This window comes from Carassius gibelio, chromosome B20 (genome assembly GCF_023724105.1).
Source record: "Carassius gibelio isolate Cgi1373 ecotype wild population from Czech Republic chromosome B20, carGib1.2-hapl.c, whole genome shotgun sequence".
NCBI classification, from domain to species: domain Eukaryota; kingdom Metazoa; phylum Chordata; class Actinopteri; order Cypriniformes; family Cyprinidae; genus Carassius; species Carassius gibelio.
Window position 1 is genome coordinate 10,945,845 of NC_068415.1, and position 26,484 is coordinate 10,972,328.

Below are 26,484 nucleotides of genomic sequence, written 5' to 3' on the forward strand. Positions count from 1 at the left end.
ATAAAAACACTGCTGCTCAGTCTGTTTTGTTTTTGCAATCTTGCAATCACAAGTGTAGATCTAATTAATAAAGACAATTAAAATTATATACACAAAGAATATAAAATAACAATAAATAAAAAATTTTTTTTTTTGGGGGGGGGGGGGGGGGGTCTTTAAATAAAAGAGCTAAAAAGAAAGAAAAACAAAAAACTAAACTGGTACTATAAGTGTGAACCAAATTATGAATGAAAATTCTAAATCTCCAAAGCCTGATTTTGAAAGTACTATTGTATTTGATCATCCAATTAGAACTAAGGAATTTGATGTCTGATTAACATGTACAAACTGGGCAGATGGAACAACTGAATAAACCCAAACTAAACCAAAGCTAAAACTAGTCACTGTCCAGATAATACCAAGTAAAGTACTTTAAATAAAAAAAGAAATACAATCTATTTAATTAAAATTCAACTGAAAATTGAAAATTGAAAAAAGACAGACATTTGTTACATTTTTAATATAAAACCCTTTCTCAGAGCACGTGACCTTGTCCATAAAGTTTGCTTCACATGCCTGCTATACGTGTCTAACATGTCTTAGCACTGGTTTATATATAAGTTAACTCTGTACTTACACTGCATACCCACAGTGCCTCAGTTATATCTAAACAGTGTGCAACTCGCATACATGACTGGAGTTCACCCCCGTTACACAAACAAACACTCAAAATACACACATATACAAGTCCATATAAACATTTCTCTCAAAGACACACAAGTATGAGCACTACATCTAGTTTATCTGCTGAAATCTGAAAGAAAAAGAACAAGATTTCTGTTCCTTCATTATTATGCTGAAAACTAGAAAGACAAAAATGACTTTAATCAAGACCGCTTCTTCAAACTCTAAAGTAAATTGGCATGGAGGCAGCATCTTGGGTCAAATCGAGAGTTATGCAATCAACAAACCTATGCCTTTCTACAGTAAAGCAGCAGATTTACCGCTTGATCTGCTTTACCTCTTCAAATTGAACGATCATTAAAAGTCTGCAGAAGTAGGACAATATCTGTGTGGATGAGTTCAGAAATACCTTTATTGTTGCCTGCCAGAGAAAAAAAAACATACTGGTCAATGTATTAAAATATATATAAAAAATCAACGATTGGCAATAATGTTGTACAAAAGCAGAAACGTTGTTTTGCTTGTTTTTGTTTTATATGACAGCAGTGATGACACTGAGGATGCCAACCCTATAATGCAAAAGGGAGTTTTCCATAAAAGTGAACTACTACTGCTCTGAAAAATTATTTTCATCTTACATTAGAATGCAAAAATGATCAGAGGGAGAAAGCATAATAATGAGAGCACCAGGGAACAAGAGAAAGTAAGGCTTCTGGACAAACACACTTGTGGTGTCCACTGCACACGGGCCAGTCCCATGCCACGACACATGTCTGCAGCAACTGTGCCTTCAACAGCTCACACAAGCTTATAAAACACAATATTAATGCATTTACATCTTCAGTTTAAACAGATTCATACACAGACTCATCTACTCACACATAAAACATCATTCATTTCTATAATATACTGCATTATATATCAAGAATCAGAAGGTTTGTCACAGAAAGAGGAAAGGAAAAATGACCAACAAAGGAAAAAAGAAAAAGAGGAAAGGGATTCTTCCAACCACAAAGACCCTCCTTCCCCTTTAATAACAAGCAAAGATTCCCTTGTTCCCTTGTGCAGTTACTCTTTCTGTCAAACATACACACGTGGACACATACAACAAAAAAAAACAGCATAAAAAACATATAGACACACAAATGTCCCACCTTCCAGGCATGACATGTCTCTGGTTCTATGTCCATTAGAGATTCCTGGAGAAGTCAGTCCCACTCCCGTGAGCGAGCCCATATCCAAATACACACACAGGCCTTCTCATGGGGAACATAATCAAACTCACTGATGCTCCCCCCTCTCTCTCTCTCCCTCTCCAGCTCGCTTGTTCTCCCACCACAGACACTCCCCTTTTCCTGTCATCTCAGTACCATTTCTTCCCTGTTTTTCTCTTTCCCCATCATTTCTCTCTGTACTTCCCAATTTCAAAGACATGTATGGACAAACATATTATGTTAAAGACATGTATGGACACACATGGGAACTAATTCAAGTACACTGTTGTTTTAAAAACAAACCAAACTCTACTGTTGCTCCATGTCTGAACACGTGCTTGTAAATTAATTACTTATGGATATTGACAGATTTCATGCATCTATTTAAATTGTATTTCAATTCACAAACTATACTGATTTGATTAGGTACTGATCTCAAACTATAATATTCCAAATCTGCTCCGAGAAAGAAACAAACTCATCAACATCTTGGAAGGCCTGGGGGTGAGTACATTTTCAGCAAATCTTGATTTTTGACTATACTTTTAAGCATGCATCCCATTTTGCCGTATCATGAGGTCAGGAGAGAAATCAGTATCAAATGCAGTACTTTCTGGATGTGTACATGATTTGGGATGCAGTTTTGCAAGCCCAATAATCATTTTTGTCCCGTTAAGCAAATACAAATGCTTCACAGCACAGTTTAGTTTCAATACGTGTGTGTGCATCTGTGAATGTTTCTGGACAGTCAGCAGTTCCAGGACAAAGGCAGGCTCAGGCTTACCCCTTTTTTGAACTGTGCTCTGATAGACCACAATCACTTAATCCCTCAAAACACTGTGGCTGTGATATCAAACCCAGCAACAGCTTAACAGCTGTCCCGGCTAGCCATTTCAGCATCAGCCCCCTTCACAAGCAGTTCCGTTTGTTTGGAACTGTGTGCCAAATACATGCGGTTTTACAGAGATCCTTGACTGCTCTAAGCTATGTGCTTACATGCCAGCTGTGTGTACCACAATCAGCTTAAATGAACATTTATGGATGGATGCAGCTTAGACTTGGGTCAGTTGCGTAAGTGAACACCATAACGTTCAGGTTAGATCACTATCATCATCATTAGATCAGAGCAGAGCAGAAGGGCCAAAGGGAAATGGTGAGCCCACAATAACCTCAAACCCTATAAGGATTCATTGATTTCCAATGGAGGAGTCAAATGACCTGGACAAAGAACAAACAAAAAATGCTGACATGGTTTGTGACAGAGACAACTGACCTGTAAAAAAAAACGGAATCTTGTTTGGAAAATAAGATTATTCAACTGCATTTAGGAATACATTTATATCACAAATTTAGCTGGAGCTTCTCGTCAGTGTTAAGAATGAACAGAACAAAAACAGTGACAATTCTGCTAATGAGCTAAATTGTGACAAACCCTGACAGTGATCTTCTTGGTAGGTGACAACCACTGGGTACTTTGGCAAGAGGAAAAATCAATGCTCACTAAAAGCCAAAACATTGCAAATGGCTCGAAAGTGTCCTACATGCATGAGTGAGAAATGTTTGTGTGTTGAGCCCATGTCACTGTAATGATCTCGTGAATGTCCTATTTTGGTACAAGTGACTCTCAATTACATGCTCCATTAATAGTTTGTGTTTGTTTGTGCCAGTTGCCCACGGGATATTGTGAAAGACTAGGTCAACATTACTAGAGTCAGTCACCTCAGTCCAAATATGAAATGGGGACAAACATTATTGAATAATGTCAGGTGATACAGACTGAATCACAATTTGTTGATATAGAAAATGGGAGACAAGCTAGCCTACAATAATGGAACTAGCTAAAAAAAATGGGTAGGCTTAATGTTTTAATACTGACACCTAGTGGCCCAAAATGTGCCAAAAATATATTAAATTAATTTATCATAATAAGACATAGATGTTCACTTACCTGGGTGCCACAAACCGTAGCCCATCACAAACAGCACATAAGAAACAGAGACATAAAGGGGGAAAAAAGTTAGTTTTAAACGCAGTAACGTTAGTCCAATGTGTTATCAAATCTGGGTGACATTAACCACATTAAAACGTTTTTAAGCGTCAAGCAACAACACTTGTGATAGTGACATGAGAAAATACTCTGGAAGGAGCAAAACAAGGGAAACTAAGTAATAAACAACTTACTTTGAGATTTTAGAAGTATAAGCAATGATAAACAACACTTTTAGCAGCTTAAAATGTAAGTGTATGGCGGTCGTATCGATTCTTGGATGATTGTCAGCACTTGGTCAGCACTAATTTTCACTTGAGTTGTGAATGAGTTTGCACCCAAACAAATGTGATAAGATCAAATGATCAAATATAGCAAAATAGTGTCAAGAAACACCTCTTTTTTATTGAGCTGTCTTCGCAAAGTGTGTACAATACAAACAGAACTCGAACACTGAAATCGGATTCACAACAAATGATTCTTATGAGCTGGTTCTTTTAATGAATCGTTCAAAATACTCAAGGAAACGCTGAATCCAACAGAACAGAAATTAATCAATTTTATCTTTCTGAATGCTCGAGAAATGTAATTCTGACTGGTTGTGTTTTTAACGTTACTGTCCCTCCGCTAACCCGCTCCTTCACTTTTTTTTATTGCTTTATATAAAATAAAAAAATTTATTTGTATTTATTTATTGCTTTATATCTCGATTAACCATTGCTTTATAATGTTACACAGTCAACACAGTATGTGATGGAAGGCTGTCCAAAATGTGAAACTGTGTAATAGAAAATATTCAGAAGCTAAACTAATTATTATCATTTCTAAAGAGAAAAAAATATATTGTTTGCAGTCAAAGAGAGAGAGAGAGAGAGAGAGAGAGAGAGAGAAAATTATTACATAGAGGCTAATGTTTAAAATTTGATAGAATTAGACAAAAAGGTTGTTTAATTTTAGTTCTGTGGGACAGAGGTGGAGGTTCCACTGATTTATGATGCTGGTTTCTGTATTAATAACAGCAATCTAAGCAAACAGCTAAGTAAATATAAAAGCACAGACACAAGTACTTTGCTCTAGTTTGTTTCTACTGAATTGAACCAAACCCACATCACCTCAACCATTTAAACCAAATCAGCTCATCAACTAATACAGAAGCATCAAAAGCACAGACTGTATTCCAAGCTTGTCTTGGGGACAGACATTTCTCTCCAGCAGGCATGTGAGCCTGTCCCAGGAAGAATCAGGACAGCCACACAATCAGTCACTTCACTGCCATAGCAACCGGCAAAAACATCCTGTCGCCGGGCAACCCACACTCTGAAATTATGGGTCTACTACAAGGCCCTGACAGCCCCAAATTATAGGATGCTTTTAAATAAAGAGCACCGGAGCAGCAGTTAGGGCAGTTTAATTAAGCTTGCATGCACCAGCATAGGTGCCAAAAGCATAAATATATGTTTTAAATATAGAAGCTTGTATGCTTGTTTATATCAGGATTTTAACATAGACTTGAAATTTAGATGCTTTTGGAGACATTTCCTGAATTGTTTCCTGTTTTGGAAAAGTAGTGTTTTTCCAGCTATGCCTCAGGGAAAAAATTGGGCATGCATGTGTGTCTGAAATGCATAAAGCATGAGTTTTGACATGTAAACACAGGAGAAAAAAAGACTGAAGGAAAACTTCTTTTTTTATCAATACATTAAAAATCCAAAAAGTATATTTTTGGATACACTGGTCATCACTTATCCTTGTTTTGCATTTACATTATGCAGTGTGACAAAAATAATTCCTTTTCCAAATTAAAACATGTTGTCTCTACATTAATTTGACATCATAAAAACTGCATGCATAATAAATATAAAATACATATGAAAAATACTGTTTAAAATTATTTAAACTCCAGTGTTTTAGTTGTCCGTTAATCAAAAAAAATAATTTTACTTGTTTCAGAATGTTCAGAGAACATATTAAAGTAATGTTCCCATAATAATAAAAAGGATAAATGATCAAATGGAATGTCCCCTTAATGTTCTTATAAAACTCATTTTAAAACATTTTAAAAAACTGGACGTTTTGAATGTTCAGACAAAATTCAGAAATACCATTTCCATAACTTGTGTTAGCAAAATGTTCTTGGAACATATTTTTCTTAGCTGGGGCTTGACATGTTGTGCCAGCTGCTCAATTGTTGAAAAAAGAAGTGTCATTTGATAGATAAAATCTGATTTATGATTTCACACAAAACAATTCAGAACTCTGCACCAATGCACCACTATGAAAATAACATGCGGCAGGTATTTGCACAGGTCACAAGCTATGTAAACCCACCTTGCCATCGATATAGCATCACTGTGCTGAAAATGCACTCAAGCTGGAACAGAAATGAATAGCAAAATCTGTTCTACTAAACATCTGATTGTCAAAAGCCATGCCAAATGGAGCGTGGGAGTCAACAGAGTCAGCAGTGACAGCTGAAGAAAAACTAATCTTACACCACCCGAGCTGTGATCACCCCTACAGTAACTTTACTCTACCCCGATTGAATATCTCATTAGAACCTGCATAGAGTTACAGCACCACTACAATACCACACACACACACACACACATGCACATGCTCAAACAGGTCAACCAATGACAACCAGTCGACAGAGATACCAGGGTGGAGTTTCTGCTTTCATGCCAAAGTGGCAGATTTGTCATTTGATTTACAAAGCAAACTACTTGCCACTGGACATTTAGATCAACACAAAGAGATATGCATGAGACTGACTGATGTGATCTGCTTTTGGTAATCAGTTTCAGCCTCACCCTAGAAAGAGATTTCATACATACACGCATGCTTTTATACATGCTTCTTATTTTAACAAAGCAAATAAGAACTTACAGTTCCCAGCTAAAAACACCCGAATCAATTAAGTAATTCTGTTCACTTACCTCAACTCAACTGTACCTCAATTATGCAGATTACCAAAGGTAAAAATACAAGGTAATTCAGTCCATTTATTGAAAGAGCATTAAGATGTTCAGCTGTGTCTGACGGATTGACTACAGCAGGCACAATGAGGGCATCTTTGCCCTTGTGTCCGCACACACACACTTGACATGGGTTCTCACACCCATATCGCCACCAGTCAGTGACATCACCCATTTCTGCAGACTCATCTTTAGCTGCTTTAGCCACTTTTCTAGCACTCTCTTCCCATTTCCTAACTCTAAACCCTCTGGTCAACCCTCACTACCCCAGCCACAGACCTCACTTAACCTGTCGACAAGGAAGACGTGTTAACGGCTCACACAAAGACAGACCCACAATAAAAAAGACTGTGACCTAAGTTCTCTCTCCTCATAAACAACTTACTCTCTTACTTCCTGCAAGAGCAATAAATCCGAAGACAATGGTGGAATCTACTAACTGTTAAACCAGACTGTATACTAAAACATACATACAGTAGAATGATAACATTACAACAATCTTTTAAGCATTGCAGGAAGTAAAAACATTTCTTTTTGTTTTTAATTATCACTTATATTCTGCAAGCCTGATTTACACTGATCAATGTGACAGTAAAAACAATTATACATTATTCTTTTTTTATTCTGTTCTTTTCAAACTTTCTTGTTCGGTTCCTAAAAACATGCATCCCACTGCACAACTGTTTTCTACATTAATAACAATAATTATTGTTTCTTGAGCACCAAATCAGCATATTAGAATGATTCCTTAAAATTCATGTGACATGTAGACTGCATCACAGAAATAAATTACAAAAATATATATATATTTTTAATATAATAAATGTAGCATTGGAGAGCTTAAAAACATTTCTCTCAAAATTATTACAAAAAATGTTACCAGTCCTACCATTCTGATCAGCAGTGTACCTTATTACGCTAATTTTCCATTACATTATTAAGGAGGCAACCTTAGGAGACATTCAGATCTCCGACCACAAATTACACATGCTCACACACACTGTGTATCCTCACCTATACAGTGCTGGGGTTCATACACCCAATTATCATCTTCTTCATCCACTCCATGTGGAGGTTGGGAGTGTCTATGGAGGCTGGTCTGGCTGCCGAACAGTTTACAGGTCCGCTGTGACAGCGAGGACATGCTCAGCCAGCTGAGAGCGCGCGAGACCGGGGCAGCTTTTTCTGCTTTGTCCCTCCTTAAAGACCCAGAACGCTTGTCCCTCATCATATCCTCTTTAAAAGCAGGGGACACGATCAAGGTTACTTAAAAGTACAAGAGTTAAGCTGCTCCTCACAAGTCTGGGATCAAAAGTAGAACTACATCACACGGTTTGCGCTTGAAGATCATGAAGTGATTGAAAAAAATTCTTGTTCTCCAATCAATGAAATATCCACAGGTCTCGTTGCAACCTGGACGACAATTTTCTGTCCTTTTGGTCTACTACATAAAAAAACGAGCACTGCAATCCACAAGTAGTAATTAACTCAAGCAGCAGGCTGGAAAATCACCGGTCTTCCCCCGACTGAGGCTTGACGTCCACCAGGAGACACGGTTGCTGTTTAAAAGCCACCCCACTTTGACAAAAAGCACAATTTTTGGGTGAACACCTTTAAAGTTGCTACGGAGGAAAATCAGGCTCAAGAAGGTTTAACATTCAGTTTTAGTTCCTTTAAATGCTCCTACTATAAAGACCAGTGATAATCTTACAACATCCACGTGACACTGGTCTAAACACACCTGGAAAGACATCACCAGCAGAAGTTTCATACATGATGCTGGATGAGATCGAATGTCCTTTTGCTTTTCATTAGCCAGTAACCGGATCAGGTGTTTCTGTACCGTGTTATCTCCCCGCCGCTGAGTAAAGCCACCACCGGATACTGTTCCTGACTCCTGACTCTGACTACGCCAGAGTGTTTGTCACTCACCTGGGCCTTCAACACACATGGGCTGAAGTCAGTCTCGCAGAGTGCCAGACCAGGCGTTCCCCTGATCTCTTGGTGACAGCTGTCCAGAGAGAGCACCCACATACACTGACTGTGGGATCGAAAGTTTAGTATTACAAACATCTAGAGTGCTGGTGAAATAGGACCTTAAACCAGCCCCCAACCACTCCCTTACTCCTGTCTGATCTCTCTCTCTGATCTTTGCCCCTCCCCTCCAGTCGCACAGCAACCACGGACTCTCCACTCCTCTCCCTCCTCTGGGTTTCCCTTTCTCCTTCTCTTACTACTCTCTAAAACCAAAATATTCTGTTCAAATTATTATTTTATTAAACAGCTTTGTAAGAAGGAAATATTTCATATTGTTACACTAACACATACATTATGGGGTTGGGGGTTCGATTCCCAGGGAACACATGACAGGTAAAAATTGATAACCTGAATGCACTGTAAGTCGCTTTGGATAAAAGCATCTGCTAAATTCATGAATTTAATTAAAATTTTTTATGTAATTTAAATGTAATTATAAATATATAAAGTACATAAATTATTATTAAAGGCAAATAAGCTTCCTTATGTACTGTATAAACACATGCTGTACAAAATCATTATTAAAAAACAATTCAAATATGAAAAAAAGAATTATTTAAGATGCATGTTTTTCTCCATAATACCGTGTTTATTTTTCACACACATATTTTATACATTAATTTTATATTTACTTTTTAAGTTATATTAACATTTTAAGACTGTTGTCCCTGGCACAAGATGATCATCAAATTTAGGGGTCTCTCCCATTAAGGAGCTAAAGTTTGAAAACTACAAAGTCAATCCTGCCAAAGAAGTCAGATCCTGACTTTCCTTCCAGGCTAAAGACTTCCTGACCAACACCTCCGTTTACTCTGACCCATACACAATATAGAGGACCAGAGGATCAGCCTGCTAGACCTGCCCAGACCAGAATATCCAGCTAACCACACACAAACTATGCCAGCGACGTGTGAAGGAAGAAAGCACTGCAATAAAAGCAAAAGAGGTGTTTTGGGTACGCAAACACACAAACATTATCACACAGCCCGTATGCAAAGGAAATGAGGGGCTGAGAGATCTGCAGGTACTTAAATTATTCCATGGAGTTAGGACTTTTTTTTTTTTTACTGTCTTTTATATTTTCTCAAATACCAAAATCTGAATGCATGAGTGTATGTGAGCATTTAAATCAGCTCTGTGTGTCTCTAATTGTATAAATGTATCTAACCCCAGCGAAAATCCCACATAGACTTCCTTCTATTTATGACAGAATGAGCATTGTCCCTCCAACTTCAAAACACGGGTACATAGTAAGATCAGTCAGGTTGTTTGACTTTCACGTTGGGAATAGCACACAAATTCAGGCTGTAAATATACAATGTGTGTAATCAGTGATTAGACTTTAAGACTGAAGCAGACTGCGACACAGTGCTTCAATTGTCCTGGAAAACCTCCGTACATCCACACAGCCAGATGTAATAACAAACAGCTCCTCTCTCATAAAACACACAGCTAGAAGATCCAACCTTTATCCTCAGCACTGCAATCAGTGGCCCTCAACGCCGTTAATAATTCACCAGGGCCAAGCGGCCAGCTGCTGAGATAAAACACCATCAGTAGGAATAAAGACATATAGTCTGACCAACAGCTTTTACATTTACCAAAACTAGCTATTAAACAGCTTCAAACAAAGAGGTCAAATGCTTCAAACTAAATAATGAAGCACTCACTATGCAAATGTAAATGCTTATACGCTATGCAAACTCAATTTTTTACAATTCAGTTTTTCTTTCAGGTAAACTACTGACACAGTACAGCAAAATAACAACAACAACAACAACAAAAACAACAACAATCAATCTCTCTTAAAGGGATAGTTCACCCGAAAATGAAAATTCTGTCAATAAATACCCACCCTCAAGTCGTTCCACACCCGTAAGACCTACCTTCATCTTCAGAACACAAATTAATATCCGTGTACATACGTTGCATACATTGCTTACACATATGATATGCTCCAAAATGGCACTGAGGTAGTGGAGATGCATTTTTGAATAAAGTTGTTGTTTCTGTTTTCTTTGCACACAAAAAGTATTCTTGTAGCTTCGTAAAATTACGGTTGAACCCCTGATGTCATATGGATTATTTTACAGATGTCCTTGCTACATTTCTATGCCTTGATCTTGTAAGGATCCTTGCTGTCTTTGGAGGTCTGAGAGCTCTCTGATTCCAAAATATCTTAATTTGTGTTCCAAAGATGAACGAAGGTCTTATGGGTTTGTAACGACATGAGGGTGAGTAATTAATGACAGAATTTTCATTTTTAGGTGCACTATCCCTTTAATAACTTACAGCTTACTGAGGTCCTGATAGTAAAAACATTTTCTATTTTATCATATTTCTGAATGTAATTGATCCATGTGGTGGCAAAGCTAAATTTTCAGCAGTCTTCAGCAACTATTGTAAAATGCTGATTTGGTGCTTAAGAAACATTTATCATCATCAATGTTGAAAACAGTTGTACTGCTTAATATTTTTGTGGAAACCATGACACCTGATTTTTTTTTTCTTTGATGGATAGAATGTTTTTTTAAATATACATTTTCAGTAACCTTTTCAAAGAAAATATTATTTATGAAGTTAGCTCTATCGCCCCCTTGAGTACAAAGCCTTTTACTGCCACATCAAGAATGCATTTTTGCACAACTTGTACTTGTACAGAGTGTGTTTTTGACCTTATTGTCCTTTACAACAGCAAATCAGCAGCAGGCTTCTAGAGTTAAAATGGGACTGATGCTAGAAATGTTTCTGCCTGTTGACACGGCAGGTCAGAGAGGAAACCTGAGCAGTCTTCTGAAGGAAGATGTGTCATGAATCTGTGCACATGATCATTCATCCCAAAAAAGGGGGAGGAGGAATAGTTTTCACCACCCGTGTTTGGAGCATTCTCTTTAAATACAGGTAAAGGGTTAACATTCCCAACTTGGCTTTGCTAGGACTCAAAATAGGTCAACACTATGGGCACCAGACTTTTTTAATTAGCAAAAAAAATTAAATAAAGATTAAATCTAAATAAAAACCTTTAAAAAAAATAAAGTAAAAAAATTATGCAGTCAGATTTATCTAAAAGTGTCTCTCACATTTAAATTAATTCACTTAGCATTCAACACTTTCCTTCCCATGTTTTGCTTGGAGATCTTTGTTTACCAAATGAAGTGGCTTCCAAATTGGCCGAGCGTTGAGGAACCATTTTAATTAGGCTTTAAAATGTAAGCGCTTACCAAAATGCCAAGGGAAGGACTTTATTGTGCTCTGTCCCCGCATTTTTTACGAGTTGGGTTTATTTGTCCTTGTGAGTATGAAGTGTGTGTCTGTAAGACCATAAAATATGTGTATTTGTGGGTTCGGTTGCTTATGTGGGAGAATATTGCAAAATTGTGTTTGTTTAATTCAATATGGTCTGACCACTGAATAGTGTTTATACTGGAAAGATGGAAACAATGACGAAAAGAAGCATTGAAGACCAGAAGAGGAGAACAGGAAGAAGCCGTTAAAGATAAGTAGAGCTATCAGTGCTCTCATCACTTCTTATTCACAAAGACATCATGAGTTGACCCATAACTAATAGAGCCCTCTGGGTGACCTCTGACCTCTGGCTCCCATGAACCTGAGAGGCTGGCCATCACCTCCAAAACAAGCTCCCGCAAATACTTGTTGACCCAAGGTGACCTCCTCAACACATTCCTCTCTCTCTGGTATGCTGCACAGGAATGAACAGAGGAACTCATATTAAGCATAAACCTGATCTGCAGCTGTGAAACCAAACATACACTCCAGCAGGCCTGGTGTGTGTAATACAATACTCTTATAATACTCTTTACTACTGACTTATAAAGTCCATCTTGGTTCTATATATTAATAAACAAGACACTAAAATGTAATTCAATAGCATATTCTAATGTCATGCAAACCCATTTAAACCTGGGACACAACTTATTTTTACTTATTTTACTTATGTTTTACATTTCAGAATGATAGTTAAAGAATAGAATCAATACAGCATATTGTGTTACTCATAATAAGCTAACTTGTGCATGCAGTTCGATTATTTAAAAAAAGAATGCCAATTATGCATCTGCATTCATAATATTACTGTTTGAGCATAATAGATTTCTGACCCCAAACTTGTGAAGTGTGGTCTGTCTGTTTTCAATAAACTTTATTCTCAATGTTATAAATCACCATTAACTTTGTCCAAGAAGAACATATGTTTATAGAATGCCCATAATAACAGCCGCTGGCTTGTAGGTATTCTGCAGGATGTGTGTCCATAAATGTATGTTTTTCCAAGCATGTCTGTGTGCGTGTGTGTCGTGAAACCAAAAGCCATAAAACACCCCAAAAAGTTTGCTTTATTGTCTCTGAGTCACTCTGTCCTATGATTCTGCCCACTGTGGAAAGCATTGGTATATTTAGACAAATGTTATTGTCATTAAAGGGATAGTCCACCCAAAAATGAAAATGTTGTCATTATTAACTGTTTTGACCGTGACCCTTATGCAGTTTCAAAACTGTGTGACTTGCTTTCTTGTAAGGAAATGTAATGTTTGAGTGAAGTCAGACAACATTCTCAGTCCTCAGCCTGGAAACTCTTCCAGCTAGTTGATAACTGGGAGGAAGAATCATGACCGGGATGAGAGCCGTATCTCTCCTGAGAGGGTGTCAGGGCCCTCAGGAGGAAGTTTCCTGGTAACAGAGCTCAGTGTCTTAAGGACAAGCCCTGTTTCTCCACTGATTTCTGTTAGTACTTCTACCTGGATATAACAGAAAGCAAGAAATAGACTGGTATTGTTTTAACGCCACTTTATTGAGATCATGAATTATCTAGATCAGGGGTGCCCAACCCTGCTCCTGGTGATTGACTGTCCTGCAAGGTTTGGTTCCAACCCTAATCAAACACACCTGTCTTTAATTTTTAAGCGAGCCTGAAGACCTTAATTAGTTGCTTCAGGTGTGTTTGATTAGGATTGGAGCTAGACTTTGCAGGACAGTCGATCATCAGGAGCAGGGTTGGGCACCCCTGATCTAGATGTATGCCATTTTCGAACTTGCAACCTGCAAAGATCTTTTATGATTAGATCATGTGAGCTGAAATCTGCTTTATGGTTTTAGTTAAATGCATTAGTTAACAAAAACTAACAATGAAAAATACTTTTACAGCATTTATCACTCTAAGGTAATGTTCATTTCAACATTTACAAATTTACTATTAGGCCTACATTATAAAAAGTTTTATCTGTTAATATTATTTAACTTATAGTGAACACAAATGTATTACTCATTGTTAGTTAATGCATTGCTATTGTAAATAATTCACCAATAATTGAAATACAGTCATGACACTCCTGAGCCTGTCTGCACAGCGACCACTAGGGGGCGGTACAATGTCTAAAATGCTTCATCTGGCATGTAGAAATGGTCAGAAGGACACAGCTCTTTCTTTACACCATATTAAGCATGATAAGACTCTGCCAGGTGCCAAACGAGAGACAATATTTTTTTTTATCAAATGCCATGACATGTACTGTTTTTCACATGTGTTAAAAAAAGCATCTATCTTTAAGATAAATAATACTAATAACTGTCATTTAACGGAAGAAAAATGTACTCTGCCAATTATTTAAATGTCAAACTAAAAATGCTAATGCACTCTTTCCGAAAGAATCCCTGTAAAACCAATTAGAAACAGCCCAAACCTGTTATAGCATAAAGTAGGGCAGGTGTTGACCCCTCACCCCTGAACAGTGACCCCTGCATGCTCAGTGTGGGGTGGAGGATGTTGACATTTCAGTGAATAGAAACAAAAGCCAACTAAAACCAGTCAGATGGCCTGATAGAGTCAGCTCTAAAAGACAAGAGCCTTTATCAGGGAGCTTAAACTCCCTAATGACTAATGCACGCAGACAAACACAATACAGACCTTGTGCACACACACTCACGTTGGCTCATAATGAAACAATCCAGAGGACATGCTAGCTAAAGCACAGGAAGAGAGTGAAAATCACTGACACAAAGATTTGGATACATAGTATTAATGAGTGACTCTCAAATGGAGAGTCTGCTGGCCTGATATGAGAGTTGTGGACAGCAGGGATAAAATTCAACTAATCATATAATCACGCATAGTTAGAATAACTCATCAGCTAGTCTCATATTTCTGTTTTCGGTCTGTTATATCACATTGATATCAAAGGTTTATGACTTTTTTTAGGCATTTAGAGCTACAAAGAAAACTACAAAGAATGTTGTTTTCAGTGTCACATGACACTGTAGTGAAAAATCACTCTAATATGCTGATCTGCTGCTCAAGAAACATTTCTTATTATAAATGCAGAAAATGGTAGTGTTGTACTTTCAATTTTAATCATTTTAACACATCCTTGGTAAATAAAAGTATTTTATTTTTTTTTATTACCCTGGACTTTTGAATTGGTAGTGAAATGTAGGATTTACAGATTAGCTGATTCTATAGAATTTAATTTATTTATTCATTTAAAAGTTAGAAAATAAAAAAATGACAATGTATGTCTGTGGCATGCGCTGATTTAGATGGCAGTGTAAATGTTTGTGTGTGTCTGACGGAGTGATGTGACGTAGGGGTGATGTCTAGATTCCATCTGTTCTTTGGGCCATCCTGTCGGCAACCCTTTCCCCTTCCTGTAAGTGTGTGTCATGTCACAACAGAGGGGTTTTGCTAACATTTGTCACTGGTGGGATGCACCGCTAAAGGGAGGTAGAGAATGAAAGGAAGGAAAGGAAAAAGAAAAGTGTTGTATATCCAGAAGTGCTGCTTGGCCCCTTGTCCCTCTTTTTATCTTGCCATCCTGGAAAAAAAAGGAAGCTTAGGGCTACCGTGAGAGTGGTCGTATGTGATCCTCCACATATCCTCTGTATGTTACGCCTATAAAGGTCAAAGAAACCCTGCATACCGTTCAAGATATCAGCTTCAAAGGTCTTGACAAAGTCAGGCCTGTCTGCTTTTTCTCGTTTGGTTCCCAGCAACTGCTTATACACCACTAATGTATTACAACATCAATCACACACAGAATAGCTAGAGATATTACTCATTAGCAGAAGTCATCAGCTCCACCTTGATCCACGATATTAGTCACACTGAGAGCTGGCCTGTGTGTGTTTGTGTGTGTGTGTGTGCTCTTGTTTTTGTGACTTATCAGGACACAACTCTGTATAATGACATGGGTATGACACAGGTATTACAAGGAGAGGGTGACTTATGAGAACATAACCCATCATGTCCCCATTTTTCAAAACGCTTATAAATCATACTGAATGAGTTTTTTTGAGAAAGTAAAAATGCATAAAGTTTCCTGTGAGGGTTAGGGTTAGGTGTAGGGTTGGTGTAGGGCCATAAAATATACAGTTTGTTGAGTATAAAAACCATTACGCCTATGGGATGTCCCCACTTTTCACAAAAACAAACGTGTGTGTGTGTATGTGTAGGTGTGTTTTGTATGGAAGTGTGTGGTAACTTTTGTTGCCATGTTTGCATGTTTCATGTGAGGTTTTAAAAGCATGCTGCTGAACAAGTTTTAAAACGACAGCCAAAGTTACAGTAAATGTTTTGCTGAATTCACATTAAATGTTAAATGTAGCTCAAATTCATAAAATATTAGTCTTCATCAGACAGACTAATGTTCTTTTTGTCGGTTGGTTCAAGTTAGTTCAACTGTTTAAAATAACAAATACATATTTGACGGTATTTAAGGGCTAAAAATATAGATTGGCTTAAACATATTACACACTAACTGACTGATTCATCCATTTGAAATAATTAATTTGTATAATTATTAGCACAGATAATGCTAGAAAACCTGTTTGCATTGTAACACTTTCAGATAAACATAATTTATAATTTCCAAAAATTCAAATCCTTGTGTGGAGATTTGGTCCTTACTATGTAGCATAAGTACACACACACACACACACACACACACACACAATGTTGATGGGACTCAGGTCCCACCCAAATGTTGTTGTATGGGATGCACAAATCCATGCAAATGAACATGTTAATAACTATGAGGCATGACCTATGAATATGTGAGTGTGTGTTTAGGTGTGTGTATAGCCGGAACCGCCCAGAGCATTTTCTACCCTAAAGAGTGCAGGATCATCACAGTGAGCTCACAGGACTGGAATGAGACCAGGACAACAGATCTGCTCCACAAACAAATGAAAAAAATGCTGGAAATCGCAGTGATGACTTGAAAGTGCCAGATTCTCTCTTTTAAGTACTTTTAAAATAATGTATTTTTGTGACATCAAATCTTTAAATCCTATTCAATAAATTAATTAGCAGAAAATAAACAAAAAGTTCCTTAAGCATTGTTCTACAGTACCTGATCAGACTGATAAAAAAATAATCTAAAATAGTAAGGCATACTATTATAATACTTCAAACTTAAAATTTATAGTTTTTTAGTTTTTCTTTTCTAAGTAATTGAGTTTTCTAGTTCCTGGATAAAGAACACTGTGTTGTGTAAGCAGGCAAAATCTTTTTCATGAGTGAGGACTTTTCCAACTTCTTTTAGTTGGCCACAAAATCTCTCATTTGTCTTAATGTTTGTGCAATGGCTAAACAGAGAGGAAAGCTAGGCTTATATAATGCTGTTGGATTAGCATACTAAGAGACCTGGAGCCCCCAGGGAACCTCTCAGAAAAGAGTCACAATCAGGAAGGAGAATTAAACTGGCGTGGACTCCACATGTCCCATTGATATGTTGACAGCCAACCTGGCAACCCGCCACAAACCTCAACGGTCCTCCAGAGAAGAGAATCACCAGTGTGGAGCCTGAAAACACGATGACGTCTTGTGGGAAGTGCCAGATTCACTTTGTTAACTACTGCTAAACGGTCCTTTGGTGGCATCAAATCTTTGAAACATATTCAAGACTTTAATTTCAGTCAGTTAGCAGCAAGTAAACAAAATATCCTCAAGTAATGTTCTACTTGACATTACCAAACATTAAGCTTGTTTACAGAGACAGAGTGGTTGTCAGTGAAATCAAATGTCTGTGGAAAACAAAATTTTGCTGTTGTTGCTGTTGATAACAGTCACAACACTGAGATGAAGTACAGCTGCTCCTCTCTTAAATATCATGTTTCATGTTTAAATGCATCTTTGAAGGCGGAGCTTTTGAAAGAGGGGCGTGTCTAATTTAAAGGGACTAAAGGTTTCAATTAAAAGATTGATTTAGTGTTAAATTAATGATAAAAATATAAGCTATAGTAATATATGAATAGATACACGCTATGTTCAGGAAAAGATTATGTGAATGTAAATATGTGAAGAGAAAAAAATCTTGGTGACCCAAAAGGCCACCAAAAGACCATCAGCACTGAGACTGAGGTGATTAATCTAACTGAAGAAGAGAGGAAAAGAAAAGCTGAAAGTGTGAGTAAGAGCAGCTGAAGTGTGAGGGCCTCCAGCCGTCTCCTTTCTGTTTAAATAAACCAAGTTGAAGAGCAGATCCTTACAACTCTCTCCCAAATTCCTTTGTCAGCGAACCATACGCTCGCACTCTCTGCAGGCCCATTACTGTCTGATTTAAGAGGAGGTGAGAGAAAGAGGGTCAAGAGAGAAAGTCAGCCTGTGTTATGCTGATCAGGCAGACGCATGGCTGAGAGCCGTCTGTTACCGTGACAATAGGGCGGCCGACACAAGGGCTGACGCTCTGCCCTTTGCAGCGGGAAGCACGACAACTCACACACGCACAGACACATCCAGCTGTCAGACACAACTGACGCACGTCGATGAAGACGGCAGCCCGATGTGAATGACAGAGGGTCGCTGGGATTTCAATGAGGGATGTGGCCTCAAGGCCGACCCCGATGTAAGAATGACAGAAGTGTGATCTGTCATAAAGACCACGCGCAGGGTTCGACATGGCCAGTCTTGTTATTTTGATAGTACTAGAAGAGTGTATTATTTTATTTCTTTAATTTTTCCCCAACTTCTTCATTTACGGACACTCTCGGCCTAATATAGAGCAGAATATACAGTATATGGCAGTATCCATGAATAGGATATAAAATGGAGTTGTCTGATCGTTCTGCCATGCTACTGGAAGAGTCCAAATGACATTAGCTGCAATTTTAAGGAATTAAGGAAGTCACGTGATTTTTGCCTGCAATGCTTTACTAACAATGCCAGATTCATGGGAAGTGCCATATCTAGGTGAAATCAAGGCCACATGATCACAGTTCTCAGCACAGATTTACATCACAACACGAGGCAGTGACTGGATGCATGTGTGCTTGATCAAGAGAAGATTATGTTCACCTTCATGTACAAATAGACAGTAGATTCTGAATTACTTATTTGCTAGACTAAAATCAAGAAGCGAACATCACTGCAACAAAGTGCATGATGATGAGAGAAAAAAAAGACAGAAGGCTGCACAGAGTATGTGTAGAGGAATGTTTTCTACTCGTCCAGCATACCACCTCGTATCTCTCCTCACAGACTGATAACAGAGGCAGAGTTAACCAGAAAGAGAAAGAGACAGAAGTTGTGACAGAAGGAGCATAATCATAAAGGACTTAAATAGGCCCTATTTTGTACTTGCATAACATTTTACTGAAAGTACACATAAATGTTTATCAAAGCAAAACAATTAATAAATAAGTAAATAAAAATAACTATTAACTATTTCCCAAACTCTTATCTGAGCCTTGCAATTAATCAAGCTATTGATGTTTTCCTACCATGTCTTTTTAAAGAATATATGTAAATTATAGGTTAACACAGTTTTTATGAGATTTTTATTTTTATGGCTGGGTCTCCTTTCTCCCAGGCCCAGGACAACATTCCTGGTCGTACCTCCCTAGCAATGGAATCCTGTTTTCCATGATATATCTCCTATAAACATTCAAACACAGACGGCTTTAGGCAGACAGGTCCTTATCTGTCTACAGGTGTGAGAGAGCAGGACCGCTGAGAAAGATGTTTGGTTCTTTAACTTTCTCACAACGCTCATGTTTGTATGAAAAGCTTTAAATCACTTTCTTAAACATATAAAACATAATTGATCAAAAAAATAATAATACTGTTTGTGTTTCTTACAATTGAATTTATAATCAATAAATACATAAATAACGTGAACACTACCAATTAATATTTTGGAGACTGTAACATATATTTGTTTTTGTTTTTTAGCAAAGGTGCATTAAATTCAAAATTCTAAAGTGACTCTTTAAACATTTATAATGTTATAAAATATGGTTTTTAACATGAATGCTGTTGTAATAAGCAAAGAGCACTAAAAAATAAGTAAATAAGTAAAATAAGTTATATAAGCAATATTACTGTTTTTATTGTGTTTTGATCAATTAATAGTAGCATATATTAAGCATATGAGACTTTTAAAAACATAAAAAAAAAAAAAAACTAACCATCCCCGAACTTTTGAATATTAGTGTACATTTATCACAAATAATGTCATACATGCTACACATGCTACACATTTCATAGGAGCATGTTACTAGTTTGGACAGGGGCAATATATATGAAAAAAAAGTTTTCTATTCCCATCCCTTAATTCCCACTGGACAGTAAAGGAAATAAATATAGTTTGAAAAAAGGAATGAGAAAGGTGGAAGAAAGGAAAGCGAGAGTGAAACTACGAACATAGATGGATGGTTTTCTCTCTCCTCAGGCAAGAACAAGAAGTAATAATGTGAACAGTAATATATGAGAGTTAATAACCCATGAGACGAAGCAAAGAATGAAACAAGCCCAAAGGTTTTCACACAAATACACACACACACACACAGTGGCACAAGCTTCACTTTCTCATAATGACCTCATACCTGGATCATTTTACATCCAACCTCACATTTCCTCTCAGGGAATAATAATTAGATTGGCTGATTAAACACCAGACAATTGCAAGGTCCTTTAAAGACTCTGACGTTTATCCCCACCCAAATAAACATTGATGAACCATGTTCCACTTTCCCCATGACTGTCCCAAACCTGAGGACATTTTCCACAGCCAGTTTCTTGAACATTCCTATCCATCTCTGGGTTTAACACCAGGGTGTAAATCAACCGCCCTGACTGCACAGACAGCCACTCATGGAGAGCAGGCCTCATCGTGCACACCTTGACCCGTGAGGTCCAGGAATAAGGGCTAATTTCCTGTATTACACCCACACAGAGCAGTGGATCATGGATCATGTCATGTGATGTATGTTAGTAGAGCCAGACTTTCATTACATCAGTGCCATCAGTCTCCATCCCTCTCTCTGTGCTTGCTTTGGTGCACAAAATCCTCATCAGCATCAGTTAAATTTACTCACCCTTAGGCCATCCAAGATCACTTGCTTACCAGTGAATGGGGGCTGTCAGAATGAGAGTCCAAACAGCTGATGAAAACATCACAATAATCCACGACTTCAGTCCATGAATCAAGGTCTTAACTTAAACACCTTAATTAATGGATTAATTTCTTATAACCATGCAGCATTTTACTCACAATACATTAATTGGACTGGACTCATATGGATTATTGTGATATTTTTATCAGCTGTTTGGACTGTCATTCTGACGGCACCCATTCACTGCAGAGGACCCACTGGTGAACAAGTGATGTACTGCTAAATTCCTCCTTCATGAAATATAGTCAATAGTCCTTCATTTACAGTATGTCATGAACACGATTTGTTAGTTAAAATAATAAAAATCAGAGTTTTAAGAATGGAAAGCTACGTATTGTTTTCTTTTCAAACGTTCAGTATAATGAATAAAGACTGTATGACTTACCTGGAGCAGGAAGAATGCACACAGAGTCAGGAACAGCAGCATAAAGGGAGAGAAAGAGACAGAATAGACTAATTAGGCAAGTAAATTAAGAACAAAACCTGATGTGTCTTCCTTGTGTTATTTCAATGCACATATTGCCTTTTAAAATCATTTACAACCAATCTGGTAATTGTTATCTCATGAAATGCCTTATGTCTACGCAGTAAGTAAGTACATAATATGCAATCATACAGGCCCTAACCTGCTATTCACATATTCACAGATGGCTGTTTACACCTGTTATTACAATGCATCCTGGACACTGGATTTTGTCATAGGAAGGGTATCTTAATTTGTGACTACATACATTACTATGTTAATGATGATAAACTCTTAAAATTTTTTAATTGTATTAAATTTGTCTCTCACAATTGTTTACCTTTTATTTAACTGTGGCAGGCCTCCAAATTACATCAGTCAGAATAAAATAATAATATAGTAAAAAATAATAATAATACTAGATTCAATTCTGTCAGACATATAAAAACAAATTAAATTCAAGCAAATCTAACCCTTTTTTTGGAGACCGAGCTGGACATTCAAACCTGATAATGAACACTGTCAAAATGCTCATGTGTGTGTGAGGAAAACACAGGGAATGCAGGAGGAGGGGTATCTATCCAGTATTTGTGTTTAAGGATGAATGAGTAAAACCTCTAGATGTGGAATGCAGTTGAATTAGCCTACCGCACAAAAGATTCTTCATACCCCTCCACAGCTGCCCACCAATTCTACTTAACCATTTTTTTAAAGGCCTGTATAAGTCAGGAAAATAAACTTTAATATCTCTCTAACATATTCAAACAAACAAACAGATTTTTTTTTTTTCGACAGTTAGTGAAGGTCTGATAGTCTTAACCTTTTTTGCTAATTTTTTTCTGCCCCATAGAGAAAGGTGGCACCTCATCTGTACATCACAGAAATGCACTGTGAGGTATCAGCTGTCAATCAAGAATCAGGGGAGGAGTCATGGACAAAGAAGAGGTGGAGTTAGAGACTTCTGCAGGGCAGCAGGAAGAACTGTATACATATTTTAAATGACATACTGCAATATACTGTGATGCATTATATAATGGCTGTTACTTTTTTTTTTTTAAACATCTAGCAAAAATGTTAAAACAAAGCAAGTTTGAAAGAATCTAAAGAAATATACAAATATATAATCTCAACATATATATATATATATATATATATATATATCGCAATATGTACGGTCATGCGTATATATATATATATATATATATATATATATATACGCATGACCGTACATATTGCGATTTATCCAACTATAACGCATAATGTAATGTAATAATATGTAGACACAGACATAATCTTTTACTTAAATACAAATAAACAACACTTTACACTTTTGCATTCATTTATCTTTGAAAAAAGTAAATCACTCCTAACACAGCCTCAGTATACTCAGTTAAGTTATGAGCCATAATAAATAAAGCAAGCACATGCTCTCATTCACCTCCCTCACTGGCTGTACCTGAGTAAGGGCTTGTCCTCTTCCTGTAGCCCCAGAAACAGTTCTCTTTGACAGGCATGACCGTGTCCGTTCATCCTCCCTGAGCTCCGCAAACACTCACGCTTCCCCACTCTGCTGCTCCAAACACACACATACACACACACCTCCTCCACACCATGTCACACACTCACCCCGACGTAAAGGGGAGAGGAGTTGGGGGTTCACAGAAGCCTGACCGCAGTGACCCCTGCCAGGCAGGTTGCCAGGGAGATGCCGCACCATCTGAGGAGGCTTGCGATTGCTAGGTGAGCACCGCTTAAACATCCTTAAACAGCTGAAGACGGTTATGGAGCTCATAATGTAGTTTGTCTCAAACAAACCAATAAAAGAAAATCTAGTCGTTTGAAGAGGCTGCTTCAGAGAGATGCATGGGGACACTTGGCTCTCAAAAAAGCGTAAAGGTTTTATAGCTAATGGCAGGGATAGAGGAATTAATAGGGATATACAGCAAAGTATAATAAAAGGTTCTGTTTAATCAGTTATTGGGATTTTCTGGATCACACCAGATCAGACACTCGACCACACAAAGATCCAAAACCATTTTTTGGTTCATCAAGAACCCTTCAGAGAAAAACAATTTAAACAGGAAAAAAAAAATAATAATAATAATTAAATAATCAAATGAATTACATAATCTATTTCTTAAAAATATCTTATTGTATTTATTAACTACAGGGAGAGAGAGGCACAACAGGACTGGGAAATGACCAAGGCCAGACTCTAAACCTGGTACCTATGGATATGCATATTTACACAGCTTTGATGAAGAAGAAAATTTTTTTATGGCTTGCATGCAAAATCCAGAATTTTAATGATTTTTCCACAAACAACATCATCAGTGTAGCCAGATTTAGTCAGAAAAAGCTTGAGTTGCATTGCTATTTGTTATGCCCATGAGAGATTAATACAGTGCTGTGTGATATTTCAAGCATAGATACAATTTGGGGAATCTTAAAATGTGTTGCCACATGCTGGATGGCACCAGCTTTCACACAGTCCTGAGTGCCTGTGGTCTCATTATGGCCAATGGCAGCATGGGAAGACTCCAAAATCTCATCCCATCACTGCCCACAAATCAACCAGGGATTCAACTGTGAGCTAATTTGTTCATGACTTTACTACTGATGACTCTGCCATGAGGCGGTTTGGGAAAATTATGCACAAAGAAAGGTTTATAAAGTTAACAAATAAGTCACAAAAATTCCATGAAGATGATACAATTCAAATTAGTGAGTCAAGATTATTTTGCTTGTTAATTAACAGCAACATGTTGCCAGAATTTTCTTTCATACATGACAATGTTGTGATGTTTCATTTCAGAACTTGTGTTAGAACAGCCAATCCGATTACAGCTTCGTGTGCAATGTTCATCTTTCTGGGCCATCCTTGGGCTAACATCCATACTAAAAAAACTTTTTGCATGTTCATTGCAAAGCTGAGTGAATGATGTGTGGAATGTAATGATCCATGTGCAAGATTATCATCTCACTACAACAATCCCAGATCCCATAAAACCCTCAGGCACAGGCACACCTAACAGATTCATGACTCCTCTACATTAGTCAAGCAGAACAGGCACCTTCTATCATTTCAGAAATATTAAACCGATGCCCCAACGAGATAAGAAGCGAGAGATGGGAACAATGATAGAATGATCTACAGTTTATAGGTCAAGTGTCATTTACATGTCATAGATGGGATGGGGGCCAAACAACTGTTCTTCGAACTACTAAGTACACAAACTACAGTACGTATTTAGCCTTGGCATCAGTGGTGACATGAGACTCTCAGACGCTGGTGTGTGCTTGTGTGTGTGTGACTGAGATCTCAAGAGGATCAGTAACACGTCTGACCCTATGGCTGCCGCTCCTTGCTTTTGCACATTGGAATTCAGTGTACTGTAAGTAAAAAAATAAATAAATAAAAAACAAAACAATGAAAGAGGCAAAGAGAAGTGCAGACAGTGAGTGAACTTCACCCAAGTTCTAACTAACCAGCACCAAACTCCCCCTTTTCTTCTCTACATTTTAAATCTGAGTGCAATTTCAAGCGTTTGGAGACTTCAGGGTGTGGGCTTGAGGGATGTAAATATAGACCCACTCCAACTCCAGCACTGGCCTGCCCAGCCCACATCAGTCCTGGGTCAACCCTGAGCGCAGAGAATATAGTGTGGAAGTGTCTCAAATTAGCTTATTGCTCCCGGTATACTTCACAACCTTAATGCCACTGGAAGAGTACCTATTTATAGACAGAATACAGAAAGGAAGTGAGTGTACAGAATGAGTCCAAGCCCAGTTCTGGGACATAGGTGAGAGATCAATAGCATTCATTAAATATGATGGGAGCCCAGAGAGTAAGTGACGTGTGCTGGGTCCCTGTCCTACAGGACCATGGATGATTGACTCTTTTGCGCTTAGTGAATGTCACTGAGTGAAATAATGTACATGTTATGCTCAATTATCTGAATTAAATAAAACATTTATGGAACATTTTATGTCATATTTTGGACAACAGTTGTTAAGATTTTGGAATTTCCCCATTCAACTAAACAGGAGGTCCTGTATGCCATAAATTGCTACTCTGAGGCATTACCAATAGATACTGAATGCCCTGACTTTCTTTGAAAGGTTCTTTGGAGTAACAATAAAATATGTGACCTTGGACCACAAAACCAGTCATAAAATGTATAAAGATGTATACATCATCAAGCTGAACAAATAAGCTTTCCATTGATGTATGGTTTGTTAGGAGATACAACTATTTAAAAATCTGTAAATTTTAGTGTGCAGAAAAAAAAGTATTTAAAGTTGTTCAAATTAAGTACTTAGCAATGCATATTACTAATATAAATTGAAGTTTTATATATTTACGGTAGGAAATTGACAAAATATCTTCATGGAACATGATCTTTACTTAAAATCCAAATAATTTTTGCCATAATAGAAAAATGTATTACTTGACCCATACAATACATTATTGGCCATTGCTACAAATATACCTGTGCTACTAATGACTGGTTTTGTGGTCCGGGGTCACATACATAGGCATAAAGATGATTTTAAGCAACAGTTGTAAATGCTAACCATTATCATGGACATTCAAGTAAATAAAGAAAAAAAGAAGAGAGTAACAGATTTCAACTCAACTCAAATCAGGCTTAGGCTCCCAGCTGTGTTTTCTGGCATGCATGTTGGCAATTCAGTAGGACGTGTACAATTACAAAATACTACGCAGACAGGGCTACCGTT

At 37.5% G+C, this 26,484-nt stretch overlaps 1 protein-coding gene across 6 annotated transcripts in view; it reads right to left on the reverse strand.

Moving 5' to 3' along the window:
- The window catches only part of nhsl1b (NHS-like 1b), an 87,787-nt gene that overhangs the window by 37,254 nt on the left and 24,049 nt on the right, over nucleotides 1-26,484 (reverse strand). The window contains exon 1 of one of the 6 annotated variants that reach the window (XM_052586351.1): nucleotides 8,772-8,925. The exons of 2 other annotated variants lie outside the window; for them this stretch is intronic. In XM_052586351.1, coding sequence (XP_052442311.1) covers nucleotides 8,772-8,790 — 19 coding nt within the window. In that variant the 5' untranslated portion in view covers nucleotides 8,791-8,925. Of the gene's footprint in view, nucleotides 1-1,817; nucleotides 2,001-7,853; nucleotides 8,926-26,484 lie in introns of those variants that run through there. 3 more of the 6 variants (XM_052586346.1, XM_052586353.1, XM_052586349.1) reach the window with 3 other exon arrangements.